The following is a 27,977-nucleotide window of genomic DNA, read 5'->3' on the forward strand; positions in this document are numbered from 1 at the left end:
GTAGGTGGCAATGCATCCTCACCCATCCTACCTCTGGTGTCTGAGGGCTGTCATATCACTGATATGGATTTATTATGTGTCGCTGTGATAATTGTTTTGTATAGGAACACTACACATCATAATTTGATCCGCTCAATAAGTGACGGATTACTGAGGACAATATTATACCAGTCTTGATCCGAGGAAATTCGCATATCCCTAACATCAGAGATGAAATCCAAATGTTGCCGTTCAGCTCGCTCCCTACACTCCGCCTCCACGGCAGGTGTTTCATTGTCAGACGGTCCCTGAGTCGGTGGGAGTTTCTCTTGTTTGTTCGTGGTGGATGAAAGAAAACACACAGCACCCGTATCTCCATCATCACCAGACGCCAGCGATTGGGACCCTGTCTATGGTGAGCTTTGTGATTATTGTTGTTGTTGTTTTTTTTGTATATTCTCATGAATCCGTTTATGGATTTAAAAGGCGCACCGGAGCGGTTTATTGGCGCTAGTCTCTGCGCAAACGTTTCTGATCAAGTTACAGAGCTGGCGGAAAGGAAGGCGGATGTGCGGACAGCTGTGTGGGTGCTGCAGTAAACGAGAGTCGACAAACATCGCCTGATTGGAGAGAGAGAACCTCCTCCTCTCTCAGCTTTAAACGCTTCAAAACGTCAATGATGAAGGTGGAATGTCAGATTCCAGCTTTGTAACGCGAACGCACCGTGGCTCTGCGTTGTGACTGGGCAGGTGAGGATGAGGCTGTTTCTGGCAACGTGTCAGACCCTCACAACCAAAAACAGATCTTTTCTTCTCACGTCAACACCTATTGTTCCTCATGGAGTCAGGGGGGGCGGTGAAACGATAAACTGACATTTGGGGATTCACACATTTGTCAGGTAAGAAATGTTGAAGGTTTTCCATTCGTGCCTTCACTCTGCTGTTGTTCTGTTGTCTGTCGGATTGAGGTAGGCACAAAGCCTTGACTGGTCCAACTGAGCCAGCATGTTGATCTGTTGAATCCACGGTGATGACTCTTCTGTAGGTTTTTTTTTGTGCAAGGCAGAGGTTTCATGCTGTTTTAGACTATATCCCTGCAGGTGAAGTGAGGTCACAGCTGCTTTATGCAGGCCACTGGGTGAATATGCAGTTTTCGACAGTGTGGTCAGAGGAAGTTAACTCTCACCTCCCGCCACTTGCACCTGACTATAATGAAAGGAAGTGGCCTTTAAAATGCATATTTATCATGTTTTTTTAAATTTGTACTGCTCTTGCATGGCAGCATGCTGAAGAATAAAGGTCTTATTATTCGTAGCCTGATGGAAAATGGGATATGAGGTATTTAGATGGATTTTAATGTAGGGCGACACAGAGAGTATTCTGACTCATGTGTCAGCTGAGGTCCGAGCACACACACACGGCTCATCACATCCGAGGATGCTCGGCAGAGATGATGGCGATTAGTGTCGTTTGTTTGTTATCAGAGAGGAGCTCCATCCTGTTTGCCTCCCGTTTATGAAGCCTCCACAAACAGACATGAGGCTTTTTTAAAAGACATCTAAAGATGTTAATGGACTTCTTTCCTTCCCCCTGTAGGTTTCAAATGTCACTGTAAAACATTAGTAGCCTGTACAACTGGTAAACATTGGAATCCCTTGGAAATTAATCCAATATGACCAAAATGCTTTAAACAAAAGAACAAACTACAAACTTTAACACAATCTTTTAATCAAACAAAAGTATATTAATGTACATCTAGTTTTCAAGTGCCAGAGTGCAGGTAATAAACTCCTGCACAGTGTTAAATTGAAGTCTTTTATCAAATATTTAAAGTGTAATTGACTCTGGGGCTTGTGATTTGACTCCTTTTTAATTGGATTGTTCCATCTGGGGGCTTATAAGGTGAAACATGTTTCACGTTTCAGTGGGCTATCACTGTCAATTTTAATCTGCGACAGCTTAAGCAAGAGTGCACCGTAAAGTCTCCCAGGAACAGGGAGCAACAGATGTATGCCGGTCATCTTCAAGAATCACACGTGCATTAATATTTCAGGAGACTCCGAGCTGAGATTGAAAGGAGAGTTCGCAGTCGTGGGATGGATGTGGTTTGCTTGTACAACCTCTAACGGCTGCTGAGCGAGAGAGGAGAACAGTGAGTTACAATTCTGAGAAAATCGTAAGCGAACGTTCGCCTCTGTCCGAGGATTTGTGTGTGATTGGTCCGGTCTGTCTGTTTGTTTGTTAGCAGGATTACTGAAATCAACGATCGTCTCGTCCATGGTAGCGTGTGATAACATTTTGGGATCTGGATCCAGGAATCTTTTGAAGAATTCTTCACCACTGCGAGATACAGTAGGGCACAACCTAACATTGTGAACCACATCTTCACAAACGCATAACATCTAAAAATGGAAGGCCAGATGGAGATGGGACTGCAAGTTTTTGATGAAACTGCATATCGGTGGGGAATAGCTTTTTTTTGTTTTTGAGCAGGTGGAAAGCTCCCGCTGAACAGACAGACCAAATAGTGAAGTGGCGTGTTCAAATATTCTTTTTAGTTTTATGAGCTATCACTTCTTTTTAATGGTTTAAGCTCCAGGAATATCAAATATGAAACCACATAGGAGCTGTTGAACCTGACTTCTTGACCTCATTTTAAAATTGATTATATTGCATTAAATCTCTACAGTGAGATTATACAATAGGGTCTCTCATGGTATATGTATTATTTTATTTCACACTATTAGTAAAATAGTATATAATGTTGTGGAAATTCAAGGAAGAAGCGATTTGTAGAAACCAAACAGCAATGTGTTTGTCTCTAATCTAGTGAAATTAACACCTGAGTAATCAAGGTTGTTATTAAAATTCCATTGTTACCACAAACATACCTTAGAGCCTGAATTAGCTTTAAAAGATTTTCTCGTGATATATATATATATATATATATATATATATATATATCTCATGATGTCACCCAACCCCACTGCTACAGGTGGATACTGTATATCTGCCCCCTTGTCTCTCAGACAGAAACAAAACTAAGATTGCATCATATGTCGATGTATTTCTGTGACTCATCTCCCCGACCACGTTTCACATGTTGCTGGTTATGAATAAAAACACTGAGGACCGAATACAATCGTAACTGGACAATCGGCGGATGAAAACGTGGTGAAGCCATGAAAGCCTCCATTTCTAATCCACCTGCCATCCAAACACAGCTCTTATGTTCCACAGACTCCCCTTTGTTCTTTTTAGGTCTGCTTTTAACTTCCCTGCTATTCCACAGGGGTCCCTCGCCGTGATCGTGGTGCATGCAGCACTGCCACTCATGTCTCGTACACACATTCTCACCAGCGAAGTGCGCGCCGCCATGAGCTCACTGTAACACCAGGAAGCAGCATTTGATGTTGGCTGACATACGCAGGTGTCAGACGACCTCGCCCTCTCGTTCGTCACGCATCTTATACTGACCGTGCCTTTTGTATGTGCGCTGTTTAAAGATCAGAAAATATGAATCAGTCATTTGAGAAAATAATTACAGATAATAGAAATAATGTAAATAATTAGGAGCAGCCCACCTTCACAGTTGTGGACCATTTTATATACCTGCCCCTAAAGCATATACCTTGTGTTTTTAGTTTGATCTCCTCCGGTGTCTGTCATTAATTTCATTTCAGTATGAGACTTAATACTCATACAAAAAGGCTTTGGATTGAGACCTTATAAACACTGCTGCTCAGCAGCTGACTCACAAATCTCAGATTTCGGTGCTTTCTTGACTACAATACCGACCGTCCCCGCAGGCAACTGTGTCACACAACTTCAATGTAAATGTGACAATGCATTAATAAATCAAAAGCACTAAAAAATCCTTTAAACTCATGCTATGCTTTGGAATAAGGTTGGCAGCATTGTGGAGTCAAGAGGGCGTGTAACTAAAACGCATCAGATGGAGCTGCAAAACAACCACATTTTTTATTAATTAACTGACCTGACAATCTGACTGGGACCTTAAGACATTTTGAAGAATTGAAGTAGCAAGACAGAGAAAGAGATGTAGGGGAAACTCAGATCTGACAGTTTCTGGTTCCTGCACACATGTTAGACTCGAGCCCTCATTGCAGCCAGATGGATCCTAATGAGGACCGGGCCCAGACAGCACGCAGTCGTCTCTCCGTGTCATGTTGTGGCTCATTCAGTCTAAATGGGGGGGGGGGTGCTGCGTTCACTGTGCCCCCCGAGCAGACGCACGTCAGTGATCTGTGATTGTGTGTCGTCGTGCGACGGAGAGAGAGTGAGCTGTGAAAAGAGTAAAGCCCCCTCCCCTCCTCTCCACTGAGCAGGTGGTGAGCAGATTGTGCTTAAAAACCTCCGCCCCTTTCTCCCTCCTCAGGCTGGGTCTGCCCCCTCCACATCCCCCAACACCGACTTGCAATCTGAGCCGGCACACCAGAGGCCTGTAGCCCCTGTAGAGTTGAGAATAAGATGCATTCACACCTTCAAATTAACAAATGACAGCGTACATGGCCAAACACTCCTGTCCACGAATTCTGGCTGACTTTAATAGCTTTTGCTACTCATTTTCAGTTCCAATTTATGGAAAATAAATCTTTAATCTTGATTTTTGAACAATAGTGTACTTCCAACTTTGTGGTGAGTGTTTTGGACAATGCCCCACTGCACAAAGACACTGTTTTCCTAGTTTAATATGAAACCAACATTGTCCAACACCTTTGGGATAAGTTGGTTGGTCTACTTTTCTATGGCTTTGTGTATCTGCTTGGAAGGAAAGCCCATGTTCCAAAATCTTGTGGAAAGGCTTCCTCAGAACGATGGAGGCAGTCGTGTCAGCACATTAACGCCCACAATTTAAGAATGAGATGTTCAACAGTCACATACGCACGTAATGTTCTGGTTTTCCACACACTTCTCCGCATAAGTGTAATGTAATGAGAGACTTGATGAGCTGGAAAAGTCTAGAGACCTTGATGTGATTTTGCAAGTGTGCTGTCGATGCCATTGAGCTCTGCTTTGTTAAGACTTTATTGAACCATGATTCGGTCTCCGGTCCGTGTGGATTATTGGAGGGCTTACCGACGGCACCTGTGACCTGCAGGAAATGGAGGCATCGCAAATACACCACAGGTGGTCTTTGATGTGTTGATGGAAAACTACGGGGGTAGTATAACATGGATATATGAATATAAAAAGCAAAATAAGCTGCTTTCAGACATGCACTTAAATCCGGATAATTTCCTGAACTTTTCCAGAGGGGCTGTATGTGAGGGTGGGCGTTCCACCTAGACGCCATCCCTCGCCTGAATGATCCGGCATTTTTTGCCCGCTATTTTGAACGCGTCTGCCCCGGACAAACCTTCTTCTGCGTTTTTCACAAACTCTGGAAAATGTCCGGGCCCAATTTCCAAAATTTCCAGGATTCAGAGTCTGAAAACACAAGAGATTAATGTAAATTAACTGCATTTGTGGATATGACTGCCTCACTGTATTAGCCAACACAAACACAACAGTGGCAGGGGAGTCCAAGGCCGCAGCCAGTGCAAGACAACATCAGTTCCGAAACACTTTATTCTTTTATTCATGGTAATTGCAAGATGTCGTTTTTTCTCCTCACAGTGTCTGGCAGTAGATTAGGTGCAGAGGCTTGGAGGTCAGAGTAAGTCCACATTTTATTTATGGTTCATTTCTCTCGCAAAACAGGACCATTTCTCTCTTTCTCTCTCTCTCATTCCCGGCGACGGGTTGTGTAATTTATCTCGTCTCAACTGAAAGTTTGACGATGGGAGGGCTCTTCAGAGGCTGTCGTTCAAATGCTTTATGGTGTTGATTAGGATTTGGTACAGCTGGAAATTAGGGTCCAACCCCTTTGAAACATATTTAATTATAAAGATGTTTGTTTTTTTATGAGGACATAGATCCGGCTTCATGTCAGCATGAGGAAGCACTTGCTAAGTGATATTGGAAAGAGGTTTAGAGGATGGTAAAGGTGAGTGGTGGAGGCAGACGCTGTGTTGCATGTCATCCCCCTCTCCAATGTGTTAGCTATGGATGGATCTGTGGATGTCAGTCCAGACTGAAGCATGTCATCAGCCATTGGATTTAATCATTTAATTAAAAGCGGTTTGATATTTTTTTTTTTTCTTAATTAACAATGTTTGAAAGCTTTTGGCTGGATTACCTTGAAATTTGCGTCAGTTATCCAAGGCAATCAGGAGAATGATTCTTATTGACTTTGGTGAAGTTTATTCTAACATCGAGCTGAAGGTATTGGTACAAAGACACTTGTGTTCCCAGACAATAGAGCCTGGTGACTTTGGTCTTCTCTCCTGTGTAGTTGGTTACGCCAGCAACCTAGTGGCGCATGGCGCAGCTACAACGGAAGCTGATTTAATCAAAATATTGTGAGCGAGTAATCATAGATTGATTGAATCAGGCTTTATTGCGAGTTATCGATCTTCTGACTTGCAATTGAATTGTTTGGTCTGAGTCACCTCAGGGATGATCTCTGCATCTCTCTCTCAAACACACACAGATAGCTCAGCTGTTGCAGTTTTTTCTGGTGCAGCGAGCAGATTAGCTGACCTGGTCTACTGTAGCTTTTACCTCTCTCAGCTTTCCCCTGTTTTGTCTGCTTGCCTGACTCAAACTCAAGCACATTTCATCTCATCAACGGCCTGCGGCTCCAGCACTGACTTCAGCATCTGTAATCATAATAGTCTCACTGGGCACATGAGAGAGATTTCACCCATGCTGCCAGCGGGAGGCACAACACTGCTTCCCAAGCCAAACGTCAGTTTGTAATCTGCTGCGTTGGCTTGGAAGCCTGATGCAGGGATGAGGAGGAGAGAAATGAGCAGAGGATTAGAACGATTTTCCGCAGAATGTGCTGGAGGAGAAATGGACGCCACGGGACGCCTCTGAGCACGGTGGTTTACGAGGAGGAATAAAACCCATGGAGTCTCGTGGTTAAACTGCTGAGTCATGTGGTGACGTTTGTCCATCTGCTGTGTGAGAACCACGCCACAGCATCCTTCGGCGTCCTGCACTCTTCCTAAGGTGGAGAGGAGGAGTGACACTGTTGGCATTAGCAGCCGGCAGTGATCAAAAGTGAAGGACTCGTCTGACGCAAGAGGGGAAGCAGCTCGATGAGCCGATAAAGGTCTGTTTAAGTGTCTGCATGTCGAAGTTTGTCATTGTGTGTCCGGCGCACAGCCAGTCGTGTTTTTCTTTCCTCAAAGGGCACGGTGTCTGTTGGATTTAGCTCCTGTTGCACATTTCACACAGCTGCTCTTTGGATCGCAGGAAAATGAAAATGGGCACCGAATTGCTTCCTTTTTTACTGCAGCCATATACTGTATATATCATTATGACTGATGACTAAATTAATTCTAAAAAAGATACTACCTACAGTTTCACCACAGTGCTAACGCAAGCAATGCATTATCTTGAAAGAAACAGTTCAGACCTGATCACAGAACTGATGTCCTTCCTGTAAATCATTTCGTCAGTTTGTCCTTTAGTTTGTCTGAAGACGTGTTTCCAGAAGGACACAAATCTTCACCTAATCAACCCTTTAATGAGAGCCAGTGTCTCTGTGTTCATTGTTTCTTCGGGGAACTGTTTACCTTCTCCCTGTACTGTAAGCCCAAGTAGTTAATAATCCTTTTGTCCATATTGATGGCTTAATTCATCATCAGCAGAGGAAGGCAGCGTAATGAACTCGGTGAGGGCAGCAAGTTTATGCCCTGTGTATTTTATGGATCTTGGGGGACGGCTCGGATACGTCCAATCCTCCCCAGTCGTGTCCATAGGGAGGCTCGGATGTTACGTATCTGAATATTGACTGTAAGCTATACAGCTCCACAACATGAACCGAGAGAAGGAGTGGCGCAGAAAGAGCAGCTGAAAGACTTCTGGTTTGTATTTTTATACGGCTGTTGTTCAGCAGAGCTCTCTGGCGGCCTGATGTGCAGCAGTCCAGCACCACTGCCATTGATCAGCTGGCCTCCCACACTGGAACGTCCTGCTGCGGTCCCTGTTGCACGGCAAGCACCACTCGGTACAGGCTTCGGAAACAAATTGTGATGGAGCTGCTCAGGAAGTGGCATCACTGGTGCAGTGATAAATCACACCGGGGTTTTGGTGCCAGTTTGGCGGCTTTGGGCCTCCTCTTCCTTTTCGCACTCGCCTCACTCTCCTGTTAGCCCGCAGCCCCTTGCGGGAGTTGGAGAGCAGCACTGTGATGCAGTTTTGGCAGCCACTCACTGTTCAGCTGCAGACCAAACACCGCGTTTGCCACGGAGCAACGCCCTCCTGTCACAGTTGCAGCGTGGCTGAGAATAAAACTGTTGGGTGAATCTGACGATTGATGCCTCTCACTCTGGAGATTTCCCAGTATTGATGCAAAGCTTTGTCAGCGCTCCGCGTTTGCCGCTCCAGTTTCTCCGACTGTTTGCTCAGCGAGCGGTGCACACCATAGCCGAGCAGCTGGGATCGGGGACTGCATTGATCGAAGAGCGGGGAGAGTGTGTGCTGCTGGAGGACAGATGGTTCAGGCCTGCACTCTGTGGTCAGGGCAGTGTGAATGACAACGGGGAAACACGCGGAACACGGTCATAACTGCCAATCGTCAACAAGCTGTTCAAACACAGTTTGAGCCTTGACTCTCGTACTGTACATGGAGTCTCTTCATTCTCACGACAGAACTACATTGTTGTTCGACATGGTTAAATGGACTTGTTATCATCTTCCTGTGAGAGTCAGAAATAAATCTGTCTTCCAATCAGCTTGTTTCTTTCACGTGACGTCTTCACTTCCATTTGTCGGATAAAGAAATGCAGACACAGATCAATGGCTGCTAATGGACTGTGGTGGTCATTTAACGGATCCCTGTGAATGCAATTATAATTGCTCTCAAAGCGAGTGTACTTGATACTTGTCTGATTTAAGTCACAACAACGTTGAAAAGAAACAAGTCCATTACATCTCAATTTCCGTGGTTACTGTCACCACCACACTTTTACTCTTTGGCTCCATTCAGAACCATTGTGTCGGCTGAGTGGGTATTCAGCAGATTGGACGCTAGCATTTAAAAATAATCTCAAAATTGGTCCCACATGGTGACGGCATTTCAAATCAGTGTGTCAATCCTGTAAGTGACTGCTGTGACCTGAGAGCTTCAACAGGTGTGTCTAAGTCTAAAAGAAAGCCAAAGAGACATTGGCACAACAGTTTATCATTAACGTTTCATCCTCTGTTTCTCCTCAGGTATGGTCCAGTGCTGATGGCGCACTCTGAGCTGTTTGTGACGAGAGCGCCCCCGGTGGAGGGGAGCGCTGTGGAGCTCAGTGTCCTGAGCTTCCTGGAAACCTTCGGGGAAGAAAACAGCACGGCCGAGAGATGCTACCGCTCCCACTCCCGCAGCAGTGTCCTCCAGGGCCTGCCGTTTGGTGGGGTGCCCACGGTCCTCGCCATCAATGTGGTGCTCTGGATGGTACAGACTCACACACACACACACACACACACACACACACACACACTAATATTCACAATAATATACACAATTTCTACAAAAACTTCAGAAAAGCCACAGCCAATTGACATATGTCTTGAGGATTTAATATTAAACGTTTCTCGAAATATTATATTGCCTCCCTCCCTCTATAATATTGATGAATATGTTCTTTATTTATTGTTTGATCCGTAGCATGGTAGCAAAAATACATAAAATTGCCCATCAGAAGTCATCTTAACGACCATCCAAAAACCAGAGAGATGATCAGTTAAAACTATAAAATCTTCAAATTTGAGAAAGTTGAAATGGTCACTTCTTGTACCTTTTACCCCCCGAAAATGTATAAAAGTAAAATATTTTAAAACTACTCAAAATAAAAAAAGGATCCTGTTTACCTACAACCACTTCAGCTCTAGCTAGAACCACGTTTGCTGACTCTCAACAGGAAGCTGGTGGTCCATCTCCAGATCAACGCCTCCTTGTATTTTTCTGCAGCTTGACTACGAGGTCTTTGAATAAATCCAAACTGCCGACACCCTGCTGAGATATTATAAAGAGTGCCGATCCAAACAGACAGCGAGACGTGCTACATGGTCAGTGTGGTGTGTAATGGACATCCTGCCTCAAAGCACGTCACGCTGCTCTTGATGGAAATGAAGAACAGCAGCAGCATCAGGAGTGATAGTGCAGTGTGACATGGATCCTGACATGCTGTGTATTGGAAACATGTCAACACACACATGCTCTTTTTTAAAGACTATATTGTGAGGAGCTTCCAAAGACAAAGGTATATCTGTTACTTCAACCCTCGATATCAAGTGCCTGGATATAACTTTAATCTTTTTCATTTTAATCCCAATGCGAGGTGGAGAGGGTCACTAACTGGAAGGTTGGGGGTTTGGACCCCGGCTCCTCCAGTCCACATTCCGAAGTGTCCTCGGGCAAGACACTGAACCCCTAGTTGCCCCTGACGGCTGTGCTGGCAGTGTGTGAATATTGTGTGATAAAGAAGTACCGTATGAATGTGTGCATGAATTGGTGTAAAGCCCCTTGAGTGGCCATTAAGACTCGAAGTGCTTTATAAATGCAGTCCATTTACCTTACCCCGGGTCCTAACTGACCTTAATGATTGCCCTCACAATAACCCAATCTCTAAATCTAAATCAATGAAAGGCCAATGTCAAGTGTGTACAGTACATTATTTCAGACGTTGAGTATGTGTCCACTGTTTCATGAAAGTAGGATATTCATGCTGTAGATATGGTATTTGCAGCAGGTAATGCCTGTTCCTCCTACCATGTTTAATTATGATGATGCTTATCTCGTCATGGATCTGGAGATTCGAAATTTGTGACAGCCTACGATCAACAATACGGACACAAAGACGTGGTTATGGGCTTGACCCATATTTGGGATTACAGCTGAGGATATGTCGGCCTACGCTGCTGAGACTTTGTTTTTTGAATTCCATTTCTCACAAATCCCCCAACTTTATGGAGGTGCCCTTCAATAAATCCAGGAATTTTTTTGTGAGGAATGAGCTGCGGTATATGTCACAAAAATTATGTAATCAGGAAATCTCCAAAAAAGTAACCTTTACCCCAAATTAACCTCCGAAGAAATCCATGTTTGGAGCTCTTTATTTTTATCGACTTCTTCCCTCAACCTTAGCTTTTTTAGTTCATATAATGACGTGCCTGAATACACAACGCTCACAACTAATTGCTCTGTGCATCTCATGGACAATGTTCATTTGCACAAGAGCCACATGACTCTCCTTTCAGACTGTTTAATGCAGTGTGTGCACTGTTTACAAACAGAGTTGCGTATCTCTCCTCCTGTCTCCAGATAATAATGGGCTTCCACTTTCAGCTGTCAACTGAACAGTTCCCTCTGCCAGGCCCCGTCGAGCTCGATCTCTGCACTGATGTCACTCTCAATCTGCCACCTCCATGTTTTTAATTGGCTCATTTCATCGCTGCCTGGTTGCCAGGACAACGCAGAGGGTCGAGCGCTGTGTCTTAACGACAAGGGAGCGTCAAAGCGAGAGTCTGAACCCCCCCCCCCCCACCCACCCACCCACCCAACCCCCTCAGGTGACGGGCTCACGCCTCTGCATCGCTTCCATCCTCATAGAGAATAAATCATCTGTGTGGGACTTGAGGAGAGCGTGCCCACGCATCAACACGAAATAAGATCTAACTACAGGGAAGAGATGGACACTGAGGAAACAATGAGATAATGTGAAGATTCTTATCGAGAGAAGGACTTCTAGGCCCGACTGCTAATGTGAACACACGCTCATTATTCATCCACAAGCATCAGTTCAAGGTCTCTCTGATTGTTTACGCGAGGCTTGAGATCGTCGAAGAATGAATCTCAACGTTTACGGGAGCTTCCCTTCTTATCAACGTGGCCGTCATCCCTGCCCACTTAACCGCACGTCTTTTCTGAACTCAAACACATTAATGATTTAATGCTATCATTAAAATCAAATATTCATCTGCACTTTTTGCTCCATTTGCATTTCGTCGACATTCGTCCATCAGGTTCCAATTAAGCTCTTAGATATTTAACCAGGGCTGTTCCGCATAAATCCTCTATTATAATGTGATGAATAGTTATAATTTGCTCAGAATGGAGGCTATCTGAATATATTCTTGCTATCGACTACACTCATTGATCATTAGTGGCCAGCATGTGTTGGGGTGTGCATGCTGACCACTCGCTGGTAGTTTCCAAGACAACCATGTACTACTCTAAAGAAAGAAAACGGCTCATTATTGCCGCTGCATTTCGAACCCGTCTATTATTCCTCTTCATGAGAATGCAGAGATGGGCCTCAGCTTTCAAATCATGCGGTATGGAAAGGGAAGTGGACGATGTTACGCCGAGAGCAGCTGAGGACACGGAGTGTGTCAGCAGTGGTGTGAATCAGATTCCCAGGAGCGCTGCATTCATGTGCCTGATTTTGTTTTACAGTTCTTGTTGCTCATCTTCTCCTGTCTGAGGAAGGCTGCGTGGGACTACGGCCGCCTGGCTCTGCTGATGGAAAATGACAGGTAAATCCCTCCCCCTTTTTCCTCACACAGATGAATCGGGTACTGTGTGCCATGTCAACATTTAAGATGGAGTAAGGTGTCTCAACAGAACCGCTCCTGAGTCCTGATACTGCTGCCTCCAGCTCCCTCTGCTGAGTGGACGTGGTACTGCGTTGAAAGCAAATCACTGCCGTCTGTTGATGTTGATGTTGGAGTGATTCATACCCTCTATATATATGATCACAATGAAACTGAATCCCATGGAGTTATCATACAAGCCAGACACACACACAAACAAAAACACAGACACATACACACACACACACACACACACACACACACACACACACACACACACACACACACACACACACATATGTATGAACATTGGTCTAGATGGAAAAAATATCACTCTGTTCAGGGCTGCAGCTCTTGAGGATTTTCACTATTGATTATTCTTGTGATTTGTTTTAGACAGTTTCCCTAAGTGCCGTCTTTTTTATTGCTGTTTCGTCTGAACAACAGAGCAAAAACCGCAAGATGTTCAATTTACAATCACATAAAACGTAGAAAAACATCAAATCCTCCCTCTTGAGAAGCTGGAACCAGCCAACATTTGGCATTTTCACTTGATAAAGAATTTACAAGGCTAAGAGACTGGTTTTATTGTCAACAAATGATATGAAAAGACCAAAACCGACGATGTTCTCAGCGCCCAAGTCCAGTGGTTCTTATTGAAGACATAAATGCTTGAAAAGTCTCACAAATATGAATGGTTTTTTGAGGGTAATTACTTCAGAAAACAGCTTGGCGCTGTAAATAATAAACAATGTCTTAATTTGGGACTATTTTCAGCTGAGGATTAATACACATTTGTTTTTTATAAGTTTGGCTACAAAGACAATACAATAGTTTTGGTTTAAACATTGTAATGACAATAAAGAAAAATAGAATACTACCTACTTGCTCATCAAAGAAGGAATCCGCTGCAGTTGATTTCTTGTTGATCAATTCAAAATACCTCAATGGTTATAAAATGAGTCCAGGTTCACGCAGCAGTCTGCAAGAGTCTGCAGCGGTTTTCCTCCACTTGACCTGAGTCCCCTCTCCACTGAAGTGTGGGCCTGATCAGTTCTGCCTGACCGACGGCTGCTTCACGGCACCTGAGGGCAGGCAGCATCTGTGTGTTTTGCCGAGCGGCCCTTTCTCGCACTAATTCATTTATGCTGCTTAATTTGACACGCTGTTGAACGCTCGGTGGTGCAGCCCACAGAGAAATATCCAGAAATTCAATCATCACACTGGCTTTATTAGATTTGACCAAACTGTATGTGTTTTACGTCTTCATGCGCACGGGGATTGATGTCAGACCGGCGCTGTAACAGGACTGTCTGCGGCAGTGGCAGCCTGTTACGTGTCTGTATGTCTCAGCTGGGATCTCCTTCACATGTGCTGATAACTTCGTGTCAGGCCACAGTCGGTGTGATAATGCTGTGATTCTTTGTGTGCGTGTTGTTTGCCCACTTCAGTCTCTCATCCCTGTTTTATGGAGAACCAAGCGAGAAGGAGAAATCTCCCTCAGAGTCCAGCCCCTCAGACTCCGAGACCAAGGACATGGTGAGTTCTGAGTTTTCCACCAGTTCTTGAAAGCACCAAGGAACCCATCATTTATTCTCATACCAATTAAAGCTTCCGAATTGAACTCCCCAAAGACAAGACTTTTTTGTTTACATTCAGCTTGTGACTCTTACGGTGTCCCTAAGGTCTAACAAAGACGTTGAACGCATTCATTACCTCATAAAATCAAAAACCATCAATTGGCACCCAACGCTGCAGTTGCCCTCAGCGTTATGGTGTGGGGGTTTTGTTCCGTCTTTTAGCTCTTTGTTTTGGTCTTTTTTTTGGCTTTCAAACTAAAATCAAATGACAAAAAAAAGTTCTGATAAAGCCACTATAAGCTTTTATTTAGCTGCAGAAAATCAGTTACTACAGAGTGAAAATGAAGTATTTTTTTAAGACCAGAGGTCAAAGGAGAGTGAATATTGACTAACCCCCTTCGTCGTGTGTGTGTGTGTGTGTAGACAGGTAACTGTTTGCCAACATGATCACATGTGTCAGTGTCGTATGGCCAAAGCTTCAATCAATGCAGTTTTAAGAATTAATATTTATGAGAAATTTGGAGGTTTTACCAGAGCCTGCTCTGCTTACATCTCAAAAAACTGTTCTACAAGAGAGTAAGCCGGCCAAATAAAGAGAGTAAAAAGCTATAGTAATATTTAGACATTTCATATTTTCCACTCAGTGCTGTGGCTTCTTTCCCCCCGCCGCCCTACGCAGCAGCCGGCTCTGTCGCCCTGCCGCTCTCGGCTGCGGTTCAGAACGAGATTAGCCGAGAGCAGCTCCGTACCACAGAATGGAAAATATTCCTCTGTCTCCCCATTTTACCGCTGCCCTGCCGCCGCGGCTCAGCACACAGAGAGCGATCATGAACGATGATATGCACAGCAAACAGAGCCGCGTCCCGGTGGCCCAGAGAAAAACACGGTGAACGCAAGACTTGTGGGGACCAATACAAGCGCAGACAGTGTAATTTTTCTGTTTCTCTTCTAACATTATAATGACAATTTTAAGGCAAAAAATGGTCTATTTCCGCTTTGACGATGACATTTGACTTGTACCCCCCACCATGGCAGTGATGCTATGGTATGACCCCCCACATGCGTGCGTTAGGCATCCTATGCACATGCTGGTAGAACATATGAAGGGATGTGCTCATCCTGACGCTGCTCCACAGCATCACTCATGTTTAAAAACAAACAAACAGAATCTCTGAAATAGTATAATTATGGCAAAGAAGCATAGTATTTGAGGAGAAGAGTCCAATTGTCTTCACGATGCAAAATATGTCGGAGAGAGCAAAATGGGAAATTTTTATTTTTTTTAAAGGTTCCACTTTTAAGACTGCTATAATCAACAACACCGCTAATGTCAGCCAGTCTGCCAGGCTTCCTCATCATGTACACATGCGTTTACAGTCGATGCAGCGAGGTGTCACGGTCTCTGGAAGTGCTGCTCGCTGCACTTTTACAATAAAGTCCGCTCGTCTGACTCGACCGCGCCAACAAACTTTCCTCCTACAGCAACTGTTGTAGGAGGAAAGTTTCACGACTCAGCTGGACTGTCTGTGACACCATGACACCTGTGTGGCAGACTTATACGACAAAGAGTCAGACTGGTGTCATCGCCCTGTGCCTACACAGCGCTGAGGCTGCAGTAAAGTGGTTACTGCTCCAGACCTATTAAACATGTCACTCTGCCCGACCTCATTACTATGCAAATACTAGATGCATGCTAGTCAGCCAGATGTGGCGTGCACAGCCTCGAATACATATGCCGTGTATTATCTTTGATAACCAAACCATTGGATGTTTTATGATCCTCCTCTCCTTCCAGGGCTTCTGCTCGTGGCTCTCATCTCTTTACCATATGAAGTAAGTAAACAAAGCAGTGGCCCCCTGTAATTATTTTACCCTTCTCTCATCTAGGCTTCCATCCTCTTTTTATTGGCCCTCCGTCTTCAAACATGATGTCACTTTTTTAAATGTAAAGTCTCGTGTTATATCTCATTTAGCTACAAAAACAAACGAGTCTGGGCTCATGTGACCACTGGTGCCATGGTTTCCTGTTGAATATTTGCACTCCGCTAGAGTCTGACTGCACACAACAGATTTACGCTTGTAAAAAAAAAAAAGAGAAGTGCTTTCCATGGTGTCCCTGGTTTCCATAGTATTATTGTGGAGTTTGTGTGCTTCTGTTTTTAGCTCTCATGCCAGTGGCTCACCCTAAGATCCTTGGGAAAGTGCAAAACCCATCCTGCGACTTCTCGATGTGTGGGCTGCCATGAGACCAGCGTACACCTATTTTCTTCTCCCTTTTTTCATGTTTTCTTTCTTCTTTCTGTCTTTTCTTTTTTGGTTCCATTTTACGACACTGGGTTTTCTGAACCTCCCGCCTGGTAACCACAGCTTCTGGCATCAAAAAGTCGTGCCACAGTTTTAGTCATGATGAGGTATAAGCTGTAGGAGCTTTTGTCCTGGCAATGGACATGACTTCATGCATGCACTGGGCTCAGATCAAAACCCCTCAGATTACTATTACATTTGCACAAGTGAAAATTTCATCACTGACACCTGAAGAACAATTTGCAGCGTCTTTCTTTTAGCCACATTGTGTCGAAAGTTTGGACCTTCAGGTGCTTAGGGTCTGTGAACGTTCTCCTTCTCTTTCTGTCTGCAGGGACGAGGAGATCCGTAGTAAATGTGGCATCGATGCCGTCACATACCTGTCCTTCCAGCGCCACATTATCCTGCTCATGACGGTGGTTTGCTTGCTGTCTTTGGCCGTCATCCTGCCGGTCAACTTTTCCGGGAACCTCCTGGGTATTTTGGTCCTCATATGATGGTCCGGCTAGGCAGCAGTTAGAAATCCCAAAGGATATCCCTAACCTCAGGAGACGCGCATGGGGCACCTCACAGGGAGAGAGGCCAGGCCACACAGAGACGATCACACACACACACACACACCAAAAGGGATTCACTGGTTGAAGGAACAGAATTTAGCTTTAAACAATCGGTGGTAAAAGCAGAGGTTCAAAAAAAAAAAATGTCTTGCAAAACTTGTATAAGATCAAATCTGAAATCAACTTGAAGGGTCATTTTAACTTGACCTATAAAACAATAGTAAAACGACTTATTCAACACAAACATGCACAAGGGCTGCACTTCATCCAATGGGAGTTCCTACATGTAGCATACCAGTGGCAATTCATCAACTGTTTCCCCAAGTCAGATTGTAGGAATAGAAAGTGCTTCATTTCCTCTCAACATAACCATGTAGGTGTCAGGGGCGGGACGGTGCACAACACCAGCTGCTATATAGCAGCAGAAATGCCTTTTGGCAGTCGTGTGCCTAGGAAGTGTTGAGTAAGCCATCCCGTAATGGGACAAAGGCGGGAGCCATTATAGGGTCTACGAGGAGCTGGGCCGTCCGCAGAAACCTTTTTATTACCGTTGACTGTAATCTTATGGACCAGTGTGTCACCCTCGTCTTTAAATAAGCCATCACATGTTGACAGGCTGCCATGGCGACGGCAAACAAAGGGTGTCCCAATTAAAACAGCCGAGTTAGGCACGAGTGCGATGTTTGAATTTTGTGTAAAAATGTCATTGGGGTGACACAGATTTCATTGAAATTGGAAGGGCGGGGGGGGGGGGGCATTGCTTCATTGTTGCCTCATCCTCCAGACAGAAGAGGAGGAGTTTCCATTAAGTCATTTAGAAAATTAAAATGTCTCGCTCTCATGTCAAGTTTCATTTATTTCTATAGGAGACAGTCCCGAAAACTTTGGAAGAACAACTCTGGCCAATGTTAGCGCAAAGTAAGTGTAACACTGCACGAATGACCTCCAATCTGATGAAATATCACAGAAACGTGGGGAAATAAAAACCGCCACTGGTTTCTCTTTATGCATTTCAACTACACCAGTGTTCTTTGTGTCCGACAGGGACAGCTTCCTGTGGCTCCACAGCATCTTTGCCCTGGTTTACTTCATCATCACGCTGCTGGGCATGGTTCACCACTCGATAAGGCTGGAGTACAGAGAAGACGAGAAGGTCTTTGTCCATCACATCATGCTGTTTAAACTCAGTATTCTTCCACTGCAAATCAACATCTTATCAAGTCAGTTTCTCCATTTAAGATATCTTTTAAGTCTTATTTTCTGAAAATATGCAAATATTCCAACCCTTTTCCAGTTCAACCTTGAAACAGATCAACTGCTAAAATAAACTGAGCCTCACTGTAATCACAGGTGAGATCTCCTCCTAAAAAAAATAAGATTTCAAGGCCTCAAAATGGATAATAAAGGAAAGAAACCAGAGGCTGTACTGCAAAATGTATTTATGGCAAACGACTTGATAAGATTTGTGGGGTGTTGCAGTTAATCAGAACATAAGCACTCATCGCAGTTATGTTATGTGTTGCAGGTAGCCAGGACACTGATGATCACCTCCATACCCAGAGAGATCTCCGACCCAGGACTCATCACCAAACATTTACAGTACGCATGTTTACCGCGCTTGTTTTTATTTACTGTAATGAGGAAGCCCTGCACATTATTTATTTGCACATCCATGTACATGCACTATATCTGTACATTCTGCTCCGTTCCCCAGTGAGGCCTACCCCAGCTGCACTGTCACCGACATCCGCTTCTGCTTCGATGTCCACAAGCTGATGAGGCTGGACCTTGAGAGGTACAGTAACTTTTTGAAGATTGGTGACAACACAGTTCCGTTCATTACCAGACCGAAACTCTTGTCTGAGGATGTTGCTTGTTGCAGGCGCAAAGCGATGAAGGGCAGGCTGTATTTTGCCACGAAAGCGCAAAAGGAGGGGAAGATCATGATCAAGACCCATCCGTGCGCTCAGATATTCTGCTGCGACATTTGCGGCTTTGAGAAGGTACATTTTAATCAGCATTATTTGGACGTGCACGTCTTTCTCTGTGTAGCCTACTCATAGTCGTGCTGCACAGAAAGCATATTGCCACTGGATGGCACTGCAGTCCAAATGTAGGTTAATGTTGCAACAGCATCTCTTGCCACTGTTCGTCTGGGAACCTCTAAAAATGCAGCGAGTAATGTGTTCTCTGACCTTTCTTTTCTGCAGGTGGACGCAGAGCAGTACTACAGTGAGTTAGAGGAGAAGCGGACGGACGAGTTCAATGCCGAGAAGAATCGCATCTCCATGAAGCGGCTGGGCATCGCCTTCGTGACTTTTCGTGATGAGAGGATGACTGCAGTGTGAGTAAACAACGGCGTGACACTGAGGTTCTATGACTGTCAGGGCCTCTCGCCACATAAACCCTGACACAGCGGGGAGCAGCCATAACATTCACGGAGAGGCATGAAAGGAGGCATGAGACGTCTTTGATGCCTCGTGCAGATTTCGGCAAACCCTCTGGTGCATCTTTTCTGCTTTCCAGGATTGTGAAGGACTACAGTCGCGTGCGCTGCCGTCGCAGACCCCAGCAGTCCAGCATCACCACTGTGCTGCAGTCTCACAACTGGGGGGTCGGATATGCACCTGCTCCCAGTGACATCATCTGGTCAGTTAACACCATTGGTGGGAATCTGAGGTTTTCTTGTTGTGCTTTTTAAACCTCAGTGGTCCCAATATTCTTCATGAATTTCCTTTACTACCCCCAGAATCTAGATACTGTATCTATCCTGCTATTATCTACACCCACTGATCCTGTGCATGGTCACACGGAGGTGTAAACTTTCCCCATTCACATTTACGCCCACAGCACAAACAATTTATTAACCAAACTGGCATGTGAGTGGATTGTGGGAGGAAACCAGAGCTCCCATTGGAAAACCAGAACAGAGATTTTGAGTGTAATATCCATTTTTGTCGTATTCATCATTAAGACACATTTCCATGTAATGGGGCCAGACATGTTTGGTATCTTTGGAAACTTGGGGATCATGGCTACTTCTGTGAGCTTTAATAATGCTCTTCTGTGAAACTTAGCTTTTAACAGTGTTACTGTTCCTATGTTTTCATTGAGCACTGCGCTACAGTATTAATTTAAGAAAATCAAAATAGCCAACATCAACTTTCATGACGTATAAGTGTGTTGTTGTTGTTGTTGTTGTTGTTGTTGTTGTGTTGTAGTAGATCTCAAATACCCTGTAAAGCTCATTTCATATCCATGATTGAATACAAGGCCACTCTGCATGTTTCTTATCTTGGAAAGCAAATGAATCTCTGTGAGATTATGTAACAAGTGAGTGATGCATATGTATGGGAGATTAAGCAAAGAGATCAGCTCAGTGTTTGTGCTGCAGTGTGTTTTTGTATGTGAATGTGTTTTCTGCACTAAATAGACTTCTGCAGCAGCTGCAGGCTGCGGGGTTGAGCAGGGACTCTAGCTCCTTCGTTAAAACTGTGCGTTGGAGTGTGCTGCTCCCAAACTGCTCACCGGTCCAGTGCAGTGGAAACACTCACCAAGTCACAGAGAAGACAGGGCCCACCTGGCTATTTCTGGCTTTTGTCAAAGAGATGCAGCACAGGCGTGTCAGGGGAGAGAAGTGTTTGAACTGTCCTGTCTGTTTTGCTGAGTGACCGTGCATTAAGGCCCACTATTTCTCCCAACATCAGGGAAAACCTGTCGGTGTGCGGATCTCGCTGGTGGCTCCGCTGTGTCCTCCTCAACATCCTCCTCTTCCTGCTGCTGTTCTTCCTCACCACTCCCGCCATCATCGTCAACACCATGGACAAGTTCAACGTCACCAAGCCCATGGAGAGCCTGCGGGTCAGAGTTTGAGATTGATTTTAACGTTGGGACCTTGGTGCTTCACTTTGAACCGCTTCGGTGCCATTAATTAACCATTTCGCTCTCCAATACAGAGCCCTGTCATTACCCAGTTCTTCCCAACCCTCCTGCTGTGGGCGTTTTCGGTGCTTCTGCCCTTCATCGTCTACTACTCAGCCTTCTTCGAGTCCCACTGGACCAGGTACTCACCAGCCATCGACCGCCGCTCTCCTCTCTCCTCTGAAATGGAAATACCTACCTTCAAATGGACTCTTCATGTGTAGCTGCCTGTCTTCCTCTCAACTCTCAGCATTTCTCTCATTTTTCATCTCAATTATTTTTTTTCTCTTTCACCCTCTTGCTCATTTTTACTCTCTCTCTCTCTCTCTCTCTCTCTCTCTCTCTCTCTCTCCCTTTCTCTCTGTCACTCTGCCTGCACTGTTATTCTGGGCAGGTTGTCATAGAGATCTCCATGTGAGGATAATGATATGCACTGTAGTCACCATGCGCGGAGGAGCAGCACATGGTGACTAGTAGGAGGAGGAGGAGCAGGGCAGCTGTGCACAAGGAGACAACCTCATGCTGCACCTATGAGCACCCTGTCTTTACATAACCACCCCCCACAAACGTGTTGTGCAGGCGTGATGTGCGAATGAACGAATTCAAATCAACTGCTTACTGGAGTGAAACGTGTAGTTCATGCTCATGAACCCAACAGTCCTGTTAATGTAAAGTCAGCTGACTTAACGCTACATTATTTCACATTATGCATTTATTATTTTGAAAGTGTATGGTGTTTTATAACTAAATATGCATTGCACAATAATGTTCCCATGATCCCGCGTCTGTCATTTAATGTTTCAGATCTGGTGAGAACCAAGTAACGATGCACAAGTGCTTTTTACTGCTGGTCTTCATGGTCATCGTACTGCCCTCACTTGGTCTTTCCAGGTATGCTTACAAAGCAAGTTGCCCACTTTTTAATTTCTCCCCTTTTTTTTTTCAAGTATGTCCTTTTTTATATTCACATCTTTCTGCAGTCTGGACCTGTTCTTCACCTGGCTCTTTGACGTCAACTTCCTGGATGAGAAGGAAGTCAAATTCCAGTAAGCTTATTCTTTTGTTTTGTAACTTTCTTTTGAGATAAGATGTACCAAGAGAATTACGGATCTTAACGGGATATGTCAGTTGCAGCCCTGCACTCAACAGTGTTTTCTTGGTGCAGGTGTGTGTTTCTTCCTGACAACGGAGCCTTCTTCGTAAACTATGTGATTACGTCCAGCCTGATTGGCACATCCATGGAGCTGCTTCGCATCCCGGCGCTGACGGTGTACGCCCTCCGCCTCTGCTTCGCAAAGTCCCAGGCCGAGCGGATTCATGTCAAGCGGGTTAGCGGAGCCTTTCGTGCTAATGTCAGTGCTTTCACGTGAGCCTTGATTTGAAATTGAAAAAGCTCACTGTGGTTGCGGGTTTCTTTCTGTTGTTGTATCTGCAGAGTCAGGCCTACGAGTTCCAGTTTGGCCTGGAGTACGCCTGGACCATGTGCATCTTTGCAGTCACCATGACCTACAGCATCACATGTCCCATCATTACGCCCTTTGGTGAGCAACATTTACCTCTGTTTACCTGTGTTCTCCGTCTTCCCCGTGTGTTCTCGCTGGCTCTTCTCATGCTGTAACCTCACTCTCCTCTACTGCCTGCCAGTCCGATGCAGACTGTGTGAATTTGCTGCTGTAGTCCCAGACACCCAGACACAGTGAGTTGCGAGCCAGACGCCCACTCTGCTCCTGTCTCTGCCCAGAGCTCACCAAGCTTCTATTTACTTCTGCAGCCTAATCATCAGTCCAAACAGGCTCCCTTGTACCTCGGACCCTGCTGCTCTGTGCATTTCACCTGTGTTGTTTACAGCAGGTGGATGTTTGAGTCTTACAAACATTTCTCTGTGGCAGGGCCGAGGCGAATAATCTCACTTACATTTCAAATGCCAAATGCCTTTATCTGATGAATAAATCCAAACAGAATCAAAATAAGACGTGTTTTCATGTGCAGTAGCTGTATTCATTTGTTCTATTTTAAAATCTTACGGTCACGTCGTTCAGAGGTCTCACAGGTGATTCATTGTGCCCCTGTAGGTCTCCTCTATGTGATCCTGAAGCACATGGTTGACCGATACAACATCTACTATGCATACGTCCCCACCAAACTCAACCAGCGGATCCACAGAGCAGCCATCAGCCAGGTCATCCTGGCTCCTCTCCTCTGCATGTTCTGGCTGCTCTTCTTCTCCGTGCTCAAATTAGGTACTTTATCGCCACAAGTTTTGTCCTGTCACTGTTTCTGTAACTGGGCAAGGTGACATTTTTTATTTGTTTTTTATTTTTAAAGGTGCAGTGCATCCGATCACCCTCTTCACCCTGGTGTCCCTGCTCTCCTGTATCACCTTTTCGCTCTTCCGCTTGTGCCTTAGGAAGCGACCCGACAAGTCAATGAGCTACCAGGTCAGCAGCTCTGCTACGACTCCGTCAGATCATGCTCACCTGAAGAAGCATGAATACTCAGTGAACAAGATTTATTTCCTTTTGTTTCAGATGTCTGATCAGCCAGCAGAGGGGACATTCACTGATGCCGACAGGAGCACTGTAACATCCACCACCGCCTCCAATGTACAGTAACACATGTTTCTACTTTTATCCAGTACACCACTCAAACACAGGATCATTTTAGATGTTTTTCAATCTGTTCACAGAAGCATATGTATTTGTACATCGTATCTGTATGTCACATCAGGCTCAGTCCTCTCTGTAAGATTTGCATTGAAAGACTATTAGCATTAGTTTTTCAGGCAGGTGTGTTTGAGTGCTGGTGAAAAAAATTGGTTTCTAATCTTTGTGATTTAATTGATTTTTTTAGACTGTATCCTGAACATGAACCCTCAGATCTATTCATTTGTTCATATTGTGTTGCACTGATTGCGTACAATACAATAATCCTGATACATGTACAAATTGTTGGATATTTACATCTTCAGTGTAGGATCTCACATTGCATTCAATGTGTGATTTACTGTGTGAAACGATCATAAACTGCACGTTGATCTGGTTCCCTCAGCTGTTCGTGGCGTCTGTACTCCTGGAGCCAGAGCTGGCTTTGACTCCGATGCCCTCCCCGGCCCACCACAGCTACGGCGCCATGGCCAGCTCCCAGGGTTCAAGCCACAACCCGGTGGAGGAAGAGGAGGGTGAGGAGGACCTTGCCCAGACCCATGAGACTCAGCTCCAGGACCCTCCAGACCCCTACTGCTCCAGCCCGCTCATGGACAGCCCTGTGGGCTACCAGTAAAACCAACCCCCCCTCAAGCTGATTTTCACGTGTCCTTCGCCTGGGGAACACAGATTGCTAAATGCTGCGATGCTGCGTTTTTGCCACTGACCTCAGTCTCTAACTTTGCTGCCTCACACCCTGAGATTAGACTGGGCTTGTTAGGAATGATGCTGGAGCTTGAGAATACAGGAGCAGGATCCACATAAACATCACCATAAATGTTCACTCAGCATTTGGCCAAAAACATCTCTTGTGTATGTCTAATAGACATGAAGTACACATCAGTCTTGATAGAACAGCGTTAATGTACTTATGTGGCTTCATTTGCAAGTTAAAAGTTTAAAAGTGATGAAAGTGACTGGAGTGGAACTGCCTTTATCAGAGAAACTCTGTTCATGCAGCGCCACTTGGACATGAGCGGAGGTGAAAGTTCCCGTCGGCGTGGGTGGTGTGAGCAGGCTTGCCCCGGCAGACTGACAGAGTGGTCTGGGCACGGGTGATGTGTGGTTCCTCGGCAGCAGGGCTCAGGGAGGCTGAGGGTGAGGGCCGCTAGTTGTGAAGCCATCTGCAGCGAGAGAGCAGACAGACGGTGGGCCGAATGTAAGTCGGAGATGTACTGTAATAAATGTACAGTCTCTCCACGGAGGCACAAGCAGCTTGACTGCAGCTGAAGCTTATTGTAACCATCATCGATTTAAAGTTGCTATTTTTGCTACTGTTTTTTGGGGTTTCATTGATTTTGTGCTTTGGGTCGGTGGCGCGGACCACACAAGATTGACGAAGGTTTTGCAGAGTTGCCCCAGATCATTTATACTTTACTTCCTCTCTTGTGTGTGTGTGTGTGTGGGGGGGGGGAGCTGTAGCCCAAAATGATCAGATTTGTACCTTTTCAGTTGTATAGACATACCTTTCTGTAAGTATATAGTTGTTTGTTATGTCACACACTACAAGACACTTTTTAAAAATATCTTAAGAGCCTGTTTAGTTATTAAAGCCACCGTGACAAGTTCAATACTATGAATTATTTGCCACATTTAGAATAAAATGTGGGCCTTTTTGTCTAGAAGCAGGTGAAAAGCCGTTTAGCTCCACTCCAATTCATCGAGGACTGCCTTGCAACCCCCTTTGCAGGCAAATTCGTCTGCAACAATGGGATAAATAGGAAGTGGACAGGGCTTTAAAGACGGGCTCTGATTGCGCCATCTTAATCAAAGTATTCCCTAATTATGCTGTCTTGACTGTGTATGATTGTATTTTTATTAAAACTGATGAATTTGATTTATTTTTTAAATGAATAGTTGAGCATTTTGGGGAATAAGCTAATTTGTTTTCTTGCTCTGAGTTAGATGAGAAGATCAATACCAGACTCACGTCTGTACAATATGTACAAAGCCACTGCCAGCAGATACCTTAGTTTCGCTTAAAGACTGGAAACGGTGGAAGCGGTAAACCCAGACTACAGCCAGAGACAATTAGTAACTTTGTGGATTCCTGTTGACATCGGCAGGAACTCTTATGCTAAGTAAATTAAGTTTTAAGTGAACTACCTGCTGTCAGTAGCTTCATATTTGACGGATATCTATTCTTCCTCTCATCTTCATTTAACGCAAGAAATCAAGTCTCAAAAATCAGATGCGCACCCTGGACTGAAACTTTCTCTCACTGCAGGACTGTATTGAAATGAAAATCCAATTCGACTAGTTATGCGAAATCTCAAATGAACTATCCCTCTGTAAAAAATACTGAATATATATTAAGTATTCTGTTACCATTGTGTCTAAAATTTATAATATATTCATATTCATTTGTACAATGTTCAAATGTTTCTGTGCTAAAATGTCCCAATTACATATAGTAAAAATTAACACTACAGCACCATTATTTCATTGTTTCATTTATCTGTTCTGTGTGGCACTCCACTGCATGTTAACTATGTTGTATAAATTATGTATGCATTTACAGTATATCCATCAAGTCAAGTTTCAGATGTGCTGATCTCTTTGATTTGCAGTCACCCTGTAGGTTTGCAAGTTTTGCATTTTGGGGTTGTTTTTATTTCCGCGTGGTCGGATGAAAGGTTTTCTCATGAAACTGGATGTATTTTTTGTTTGTTTTTGTTTTCATGTCTCTTGCTGTGCCTTAAAGAAAAACTCCTGTGTGACAATCCAGCATGGCCTGAAATATGCTGCATGGACTGAAAATATAAGAGCGAGGAAACAACCAAGACATAAAAACACAACAACAGACCCAAGGTAGTGATTCTCATTTTCACTTACAGTCACTGGGTATTTAATTTTATTAGTCAGCAGACAAACAGTGAAATGATTCTACTGAGACATTAACAAAACTATCTTCATACGAGAGCTGCTTCCTACCTTTTTCTGAAGCTTGGATCATATCACGCAGTCTTCACTTGAAGATTAGTTAGCAACATATCTTTGGATGTAGAGACTGATCATTATTCTGTGCTCTTGAAGGATGTTGTCCATGATGGTATGAATTTTTGAAAACAGTTTTCACTCGAGATCCGCCTAATTGCTTTTTCTGGAACTTTCAAGAAATGATCATGAATCTAAAATTTGACCAACATATTGGGTTTCTATGACAAACGTTATCTGCTAATAAAGACTGTGTGACATGGTCGAAAGCTCTGTAACAGTTAAGTAAGTCGATCTTGGGCAGAGACGTGTCACACTGCTGTTTCCAAGGTCAAGAATGAACTGTTGAGCTCAACAATAAGCTTACATACTGTTTCTTTATGTCACAGCAGTTTTGTGTCTTTTTTTAAAACTATTTTTGTATCGTGTCTTGTTGGTGCCTTTTCGAATCAGCTGCTGTTTTCTTTTACCATTGTAGGATGCTCTGCTGTATGTTGAGGATAAAAAAAGACTGTTTATTGATTGTAGTTCCCTTGTCTTGTCTTTCAGTACAGTTGACAGACGGCGAACGGTGTTGTTGATCAGTTCACATCAATCCTTTTTCAACAGATGACATACTGACGTTGGTCAGTAGTGGATTTAAGTTTGTTTTGTGTTCAGTCTGAGAGCGTTTATTATAACTTTAATCATATAAAATCAAATGCCTGCGATGATAAGTTTTTTTAAACTTAAAAAAAGTTTTTCTTTCATAAAATCGATGACATATTATTTCATTTTATAAGGAACCTAATTCTAGTTCCTTGTGCTGTATAAAACGGATGAAAGCATGCAGCAGAGAGGTTTAAAGTGGTCAGTGCAGAGAATCATGAAGTAAAATCTATTTGGAAAAAAAGAAAACATCAAAGAGCATCTCCTGTGGCTTTCTCTACCAGAAGCTTGTTTCACAGATCATTAAACGTATTTTCCTTTGAAAAAATGCAGAATAAAGCTCATTTGAGTATTCTTAGCTCTGATGTCCCTGTGAGGAGGTTGTCCATTTTCGTGCTCAGTTTTATTGTATCCTGTCACGTCTGTTCATATACTGTCGGCTCGGCCATCCGAGGTCGGTGTGGACATTGGCTTTCCAGATGTGTCCAATTGTTTTTGCTCTTAATGTGTGTCTCATGTATAAGTACGTGATTTCGTAATCTGAGCCTGCTGCAAATGTGGGTTGTTAGATCTCCGGGAGAGTCAAGGAACTGTCTGCATTTGAGAGTGATCTTTGTCAGGCTAAAAGTCTTCATCTGTCAAAAGTGAAGTTTTGTGATCTGAAATTAAAATGAATTCATCTCAATCCACTCA

The 27,977-nt window shown here is 44.2% G+C and overlaps 1 protein-coding gene across 4 annotated transcripts; it reads left to right on the top strand.

Annotated features, from left to right (window-relative positions):
• tmem63c (transmembrane protein 63C) lies at positions 1 to 27,973 on the top strand. 4 transcript variants are annotated; one of them, XM_035610934.2, is made up of 25 exons: positions 1 to 394; positions 2,032 to 2,130; positions 2,224 to 2,330; positions 9,270 to 9,495; positions 12,499 to 12,578; positions 14,087 to 14,174; positions 16,011 to 16,048; positions 16,854 to 16,996; positions 17,943 to 17,994; positions 18,121 to 18,229; positions 18,602 to 18,675; positions 18,791 to 18,871; positions 18,959 to 19,079; positions 19,287 to 19,420; positions 19,603 to 19,725; positions 20,784 to 20,937; positions 21,033 to 21,139; positions 21,802 to 21,888; positions 21,978 to 22,043; positions 22,163 to 22,325; positions 22,433 to 22,538; positions 23,070 to 23,237; positions 23,323 to 23,435; positions 23,526 to 23,600; positions 24,046 to 27,973. In XM_035610934.2, exons 4-25 carry the CDS (start codon positions 9,286 to 9,288, stop codon positions 24,274 to 24,276), a joined length of 2,523 nt encoding a protein of 840 aa, XP_035466827.2. In that variant the 5' UTR covers positions 1 to 394; positions 2,032 to 2,130; positions 2,224 to 2,330; positions 9,270 to 9,285; the 3' UTR covers positions 24,277 to 27,973. The 4 variants fall into 4 exon arrangements, with proteins under 4 accessions (XP_035466827.2, XP_035466830.2, XP_035466828.2 ...); XM_035610935.2 differs by lacking the exon at positions 1 to 394 and adding an exon at positions 458 to 877; XM_035610937.2 differs by lacking the exons at positions 2,032 to 2,130; positions 2,224 to 2,330.
• The last annotated feature ends 4 nt before the right edge of the window (positions 27,974 to 27,977 follow it).

Source organism: Scophthalmus maximus, chromosome 15, assembly GCF_022379125.1.
Source record: "Scophthalmus maximus strain ysfricsl-2021 chromosome 15, ASM2237912v1, whole genome shotgun sequence".
NCBI classification, from domain to species: domain Eukaryota; kingdom Metazoa; phylum Chordata; class Actinopteri; order Pleuronectiformes; family Scophthalmidae; genus Scophthalmus; species Scophthalmus maximus.

Coding starts and splice junctions, on each gene's coding strand:
- tmem63c (XM_035610934.2), top strand. CDS start 9,286: ATGGCGCACTCTGAGCTGTTTGTGACGAGAGCGCCCCCGGTGGAGGGG. Junction 18,872..18,958: donor ATGAGGCTGGACCTTGAGAG/GTACAGTAACTT, acceptor TGCTTGTTGCAG/GCGCAAAGCGATGAAGGGCA. Junction 19,421..19,602: donor GATGAGAGGATGACTGCAGT/GTGAGTAAACAA, acceptor TCTGCTTTCCAG/GATTGTGAAGGACTACAGTC.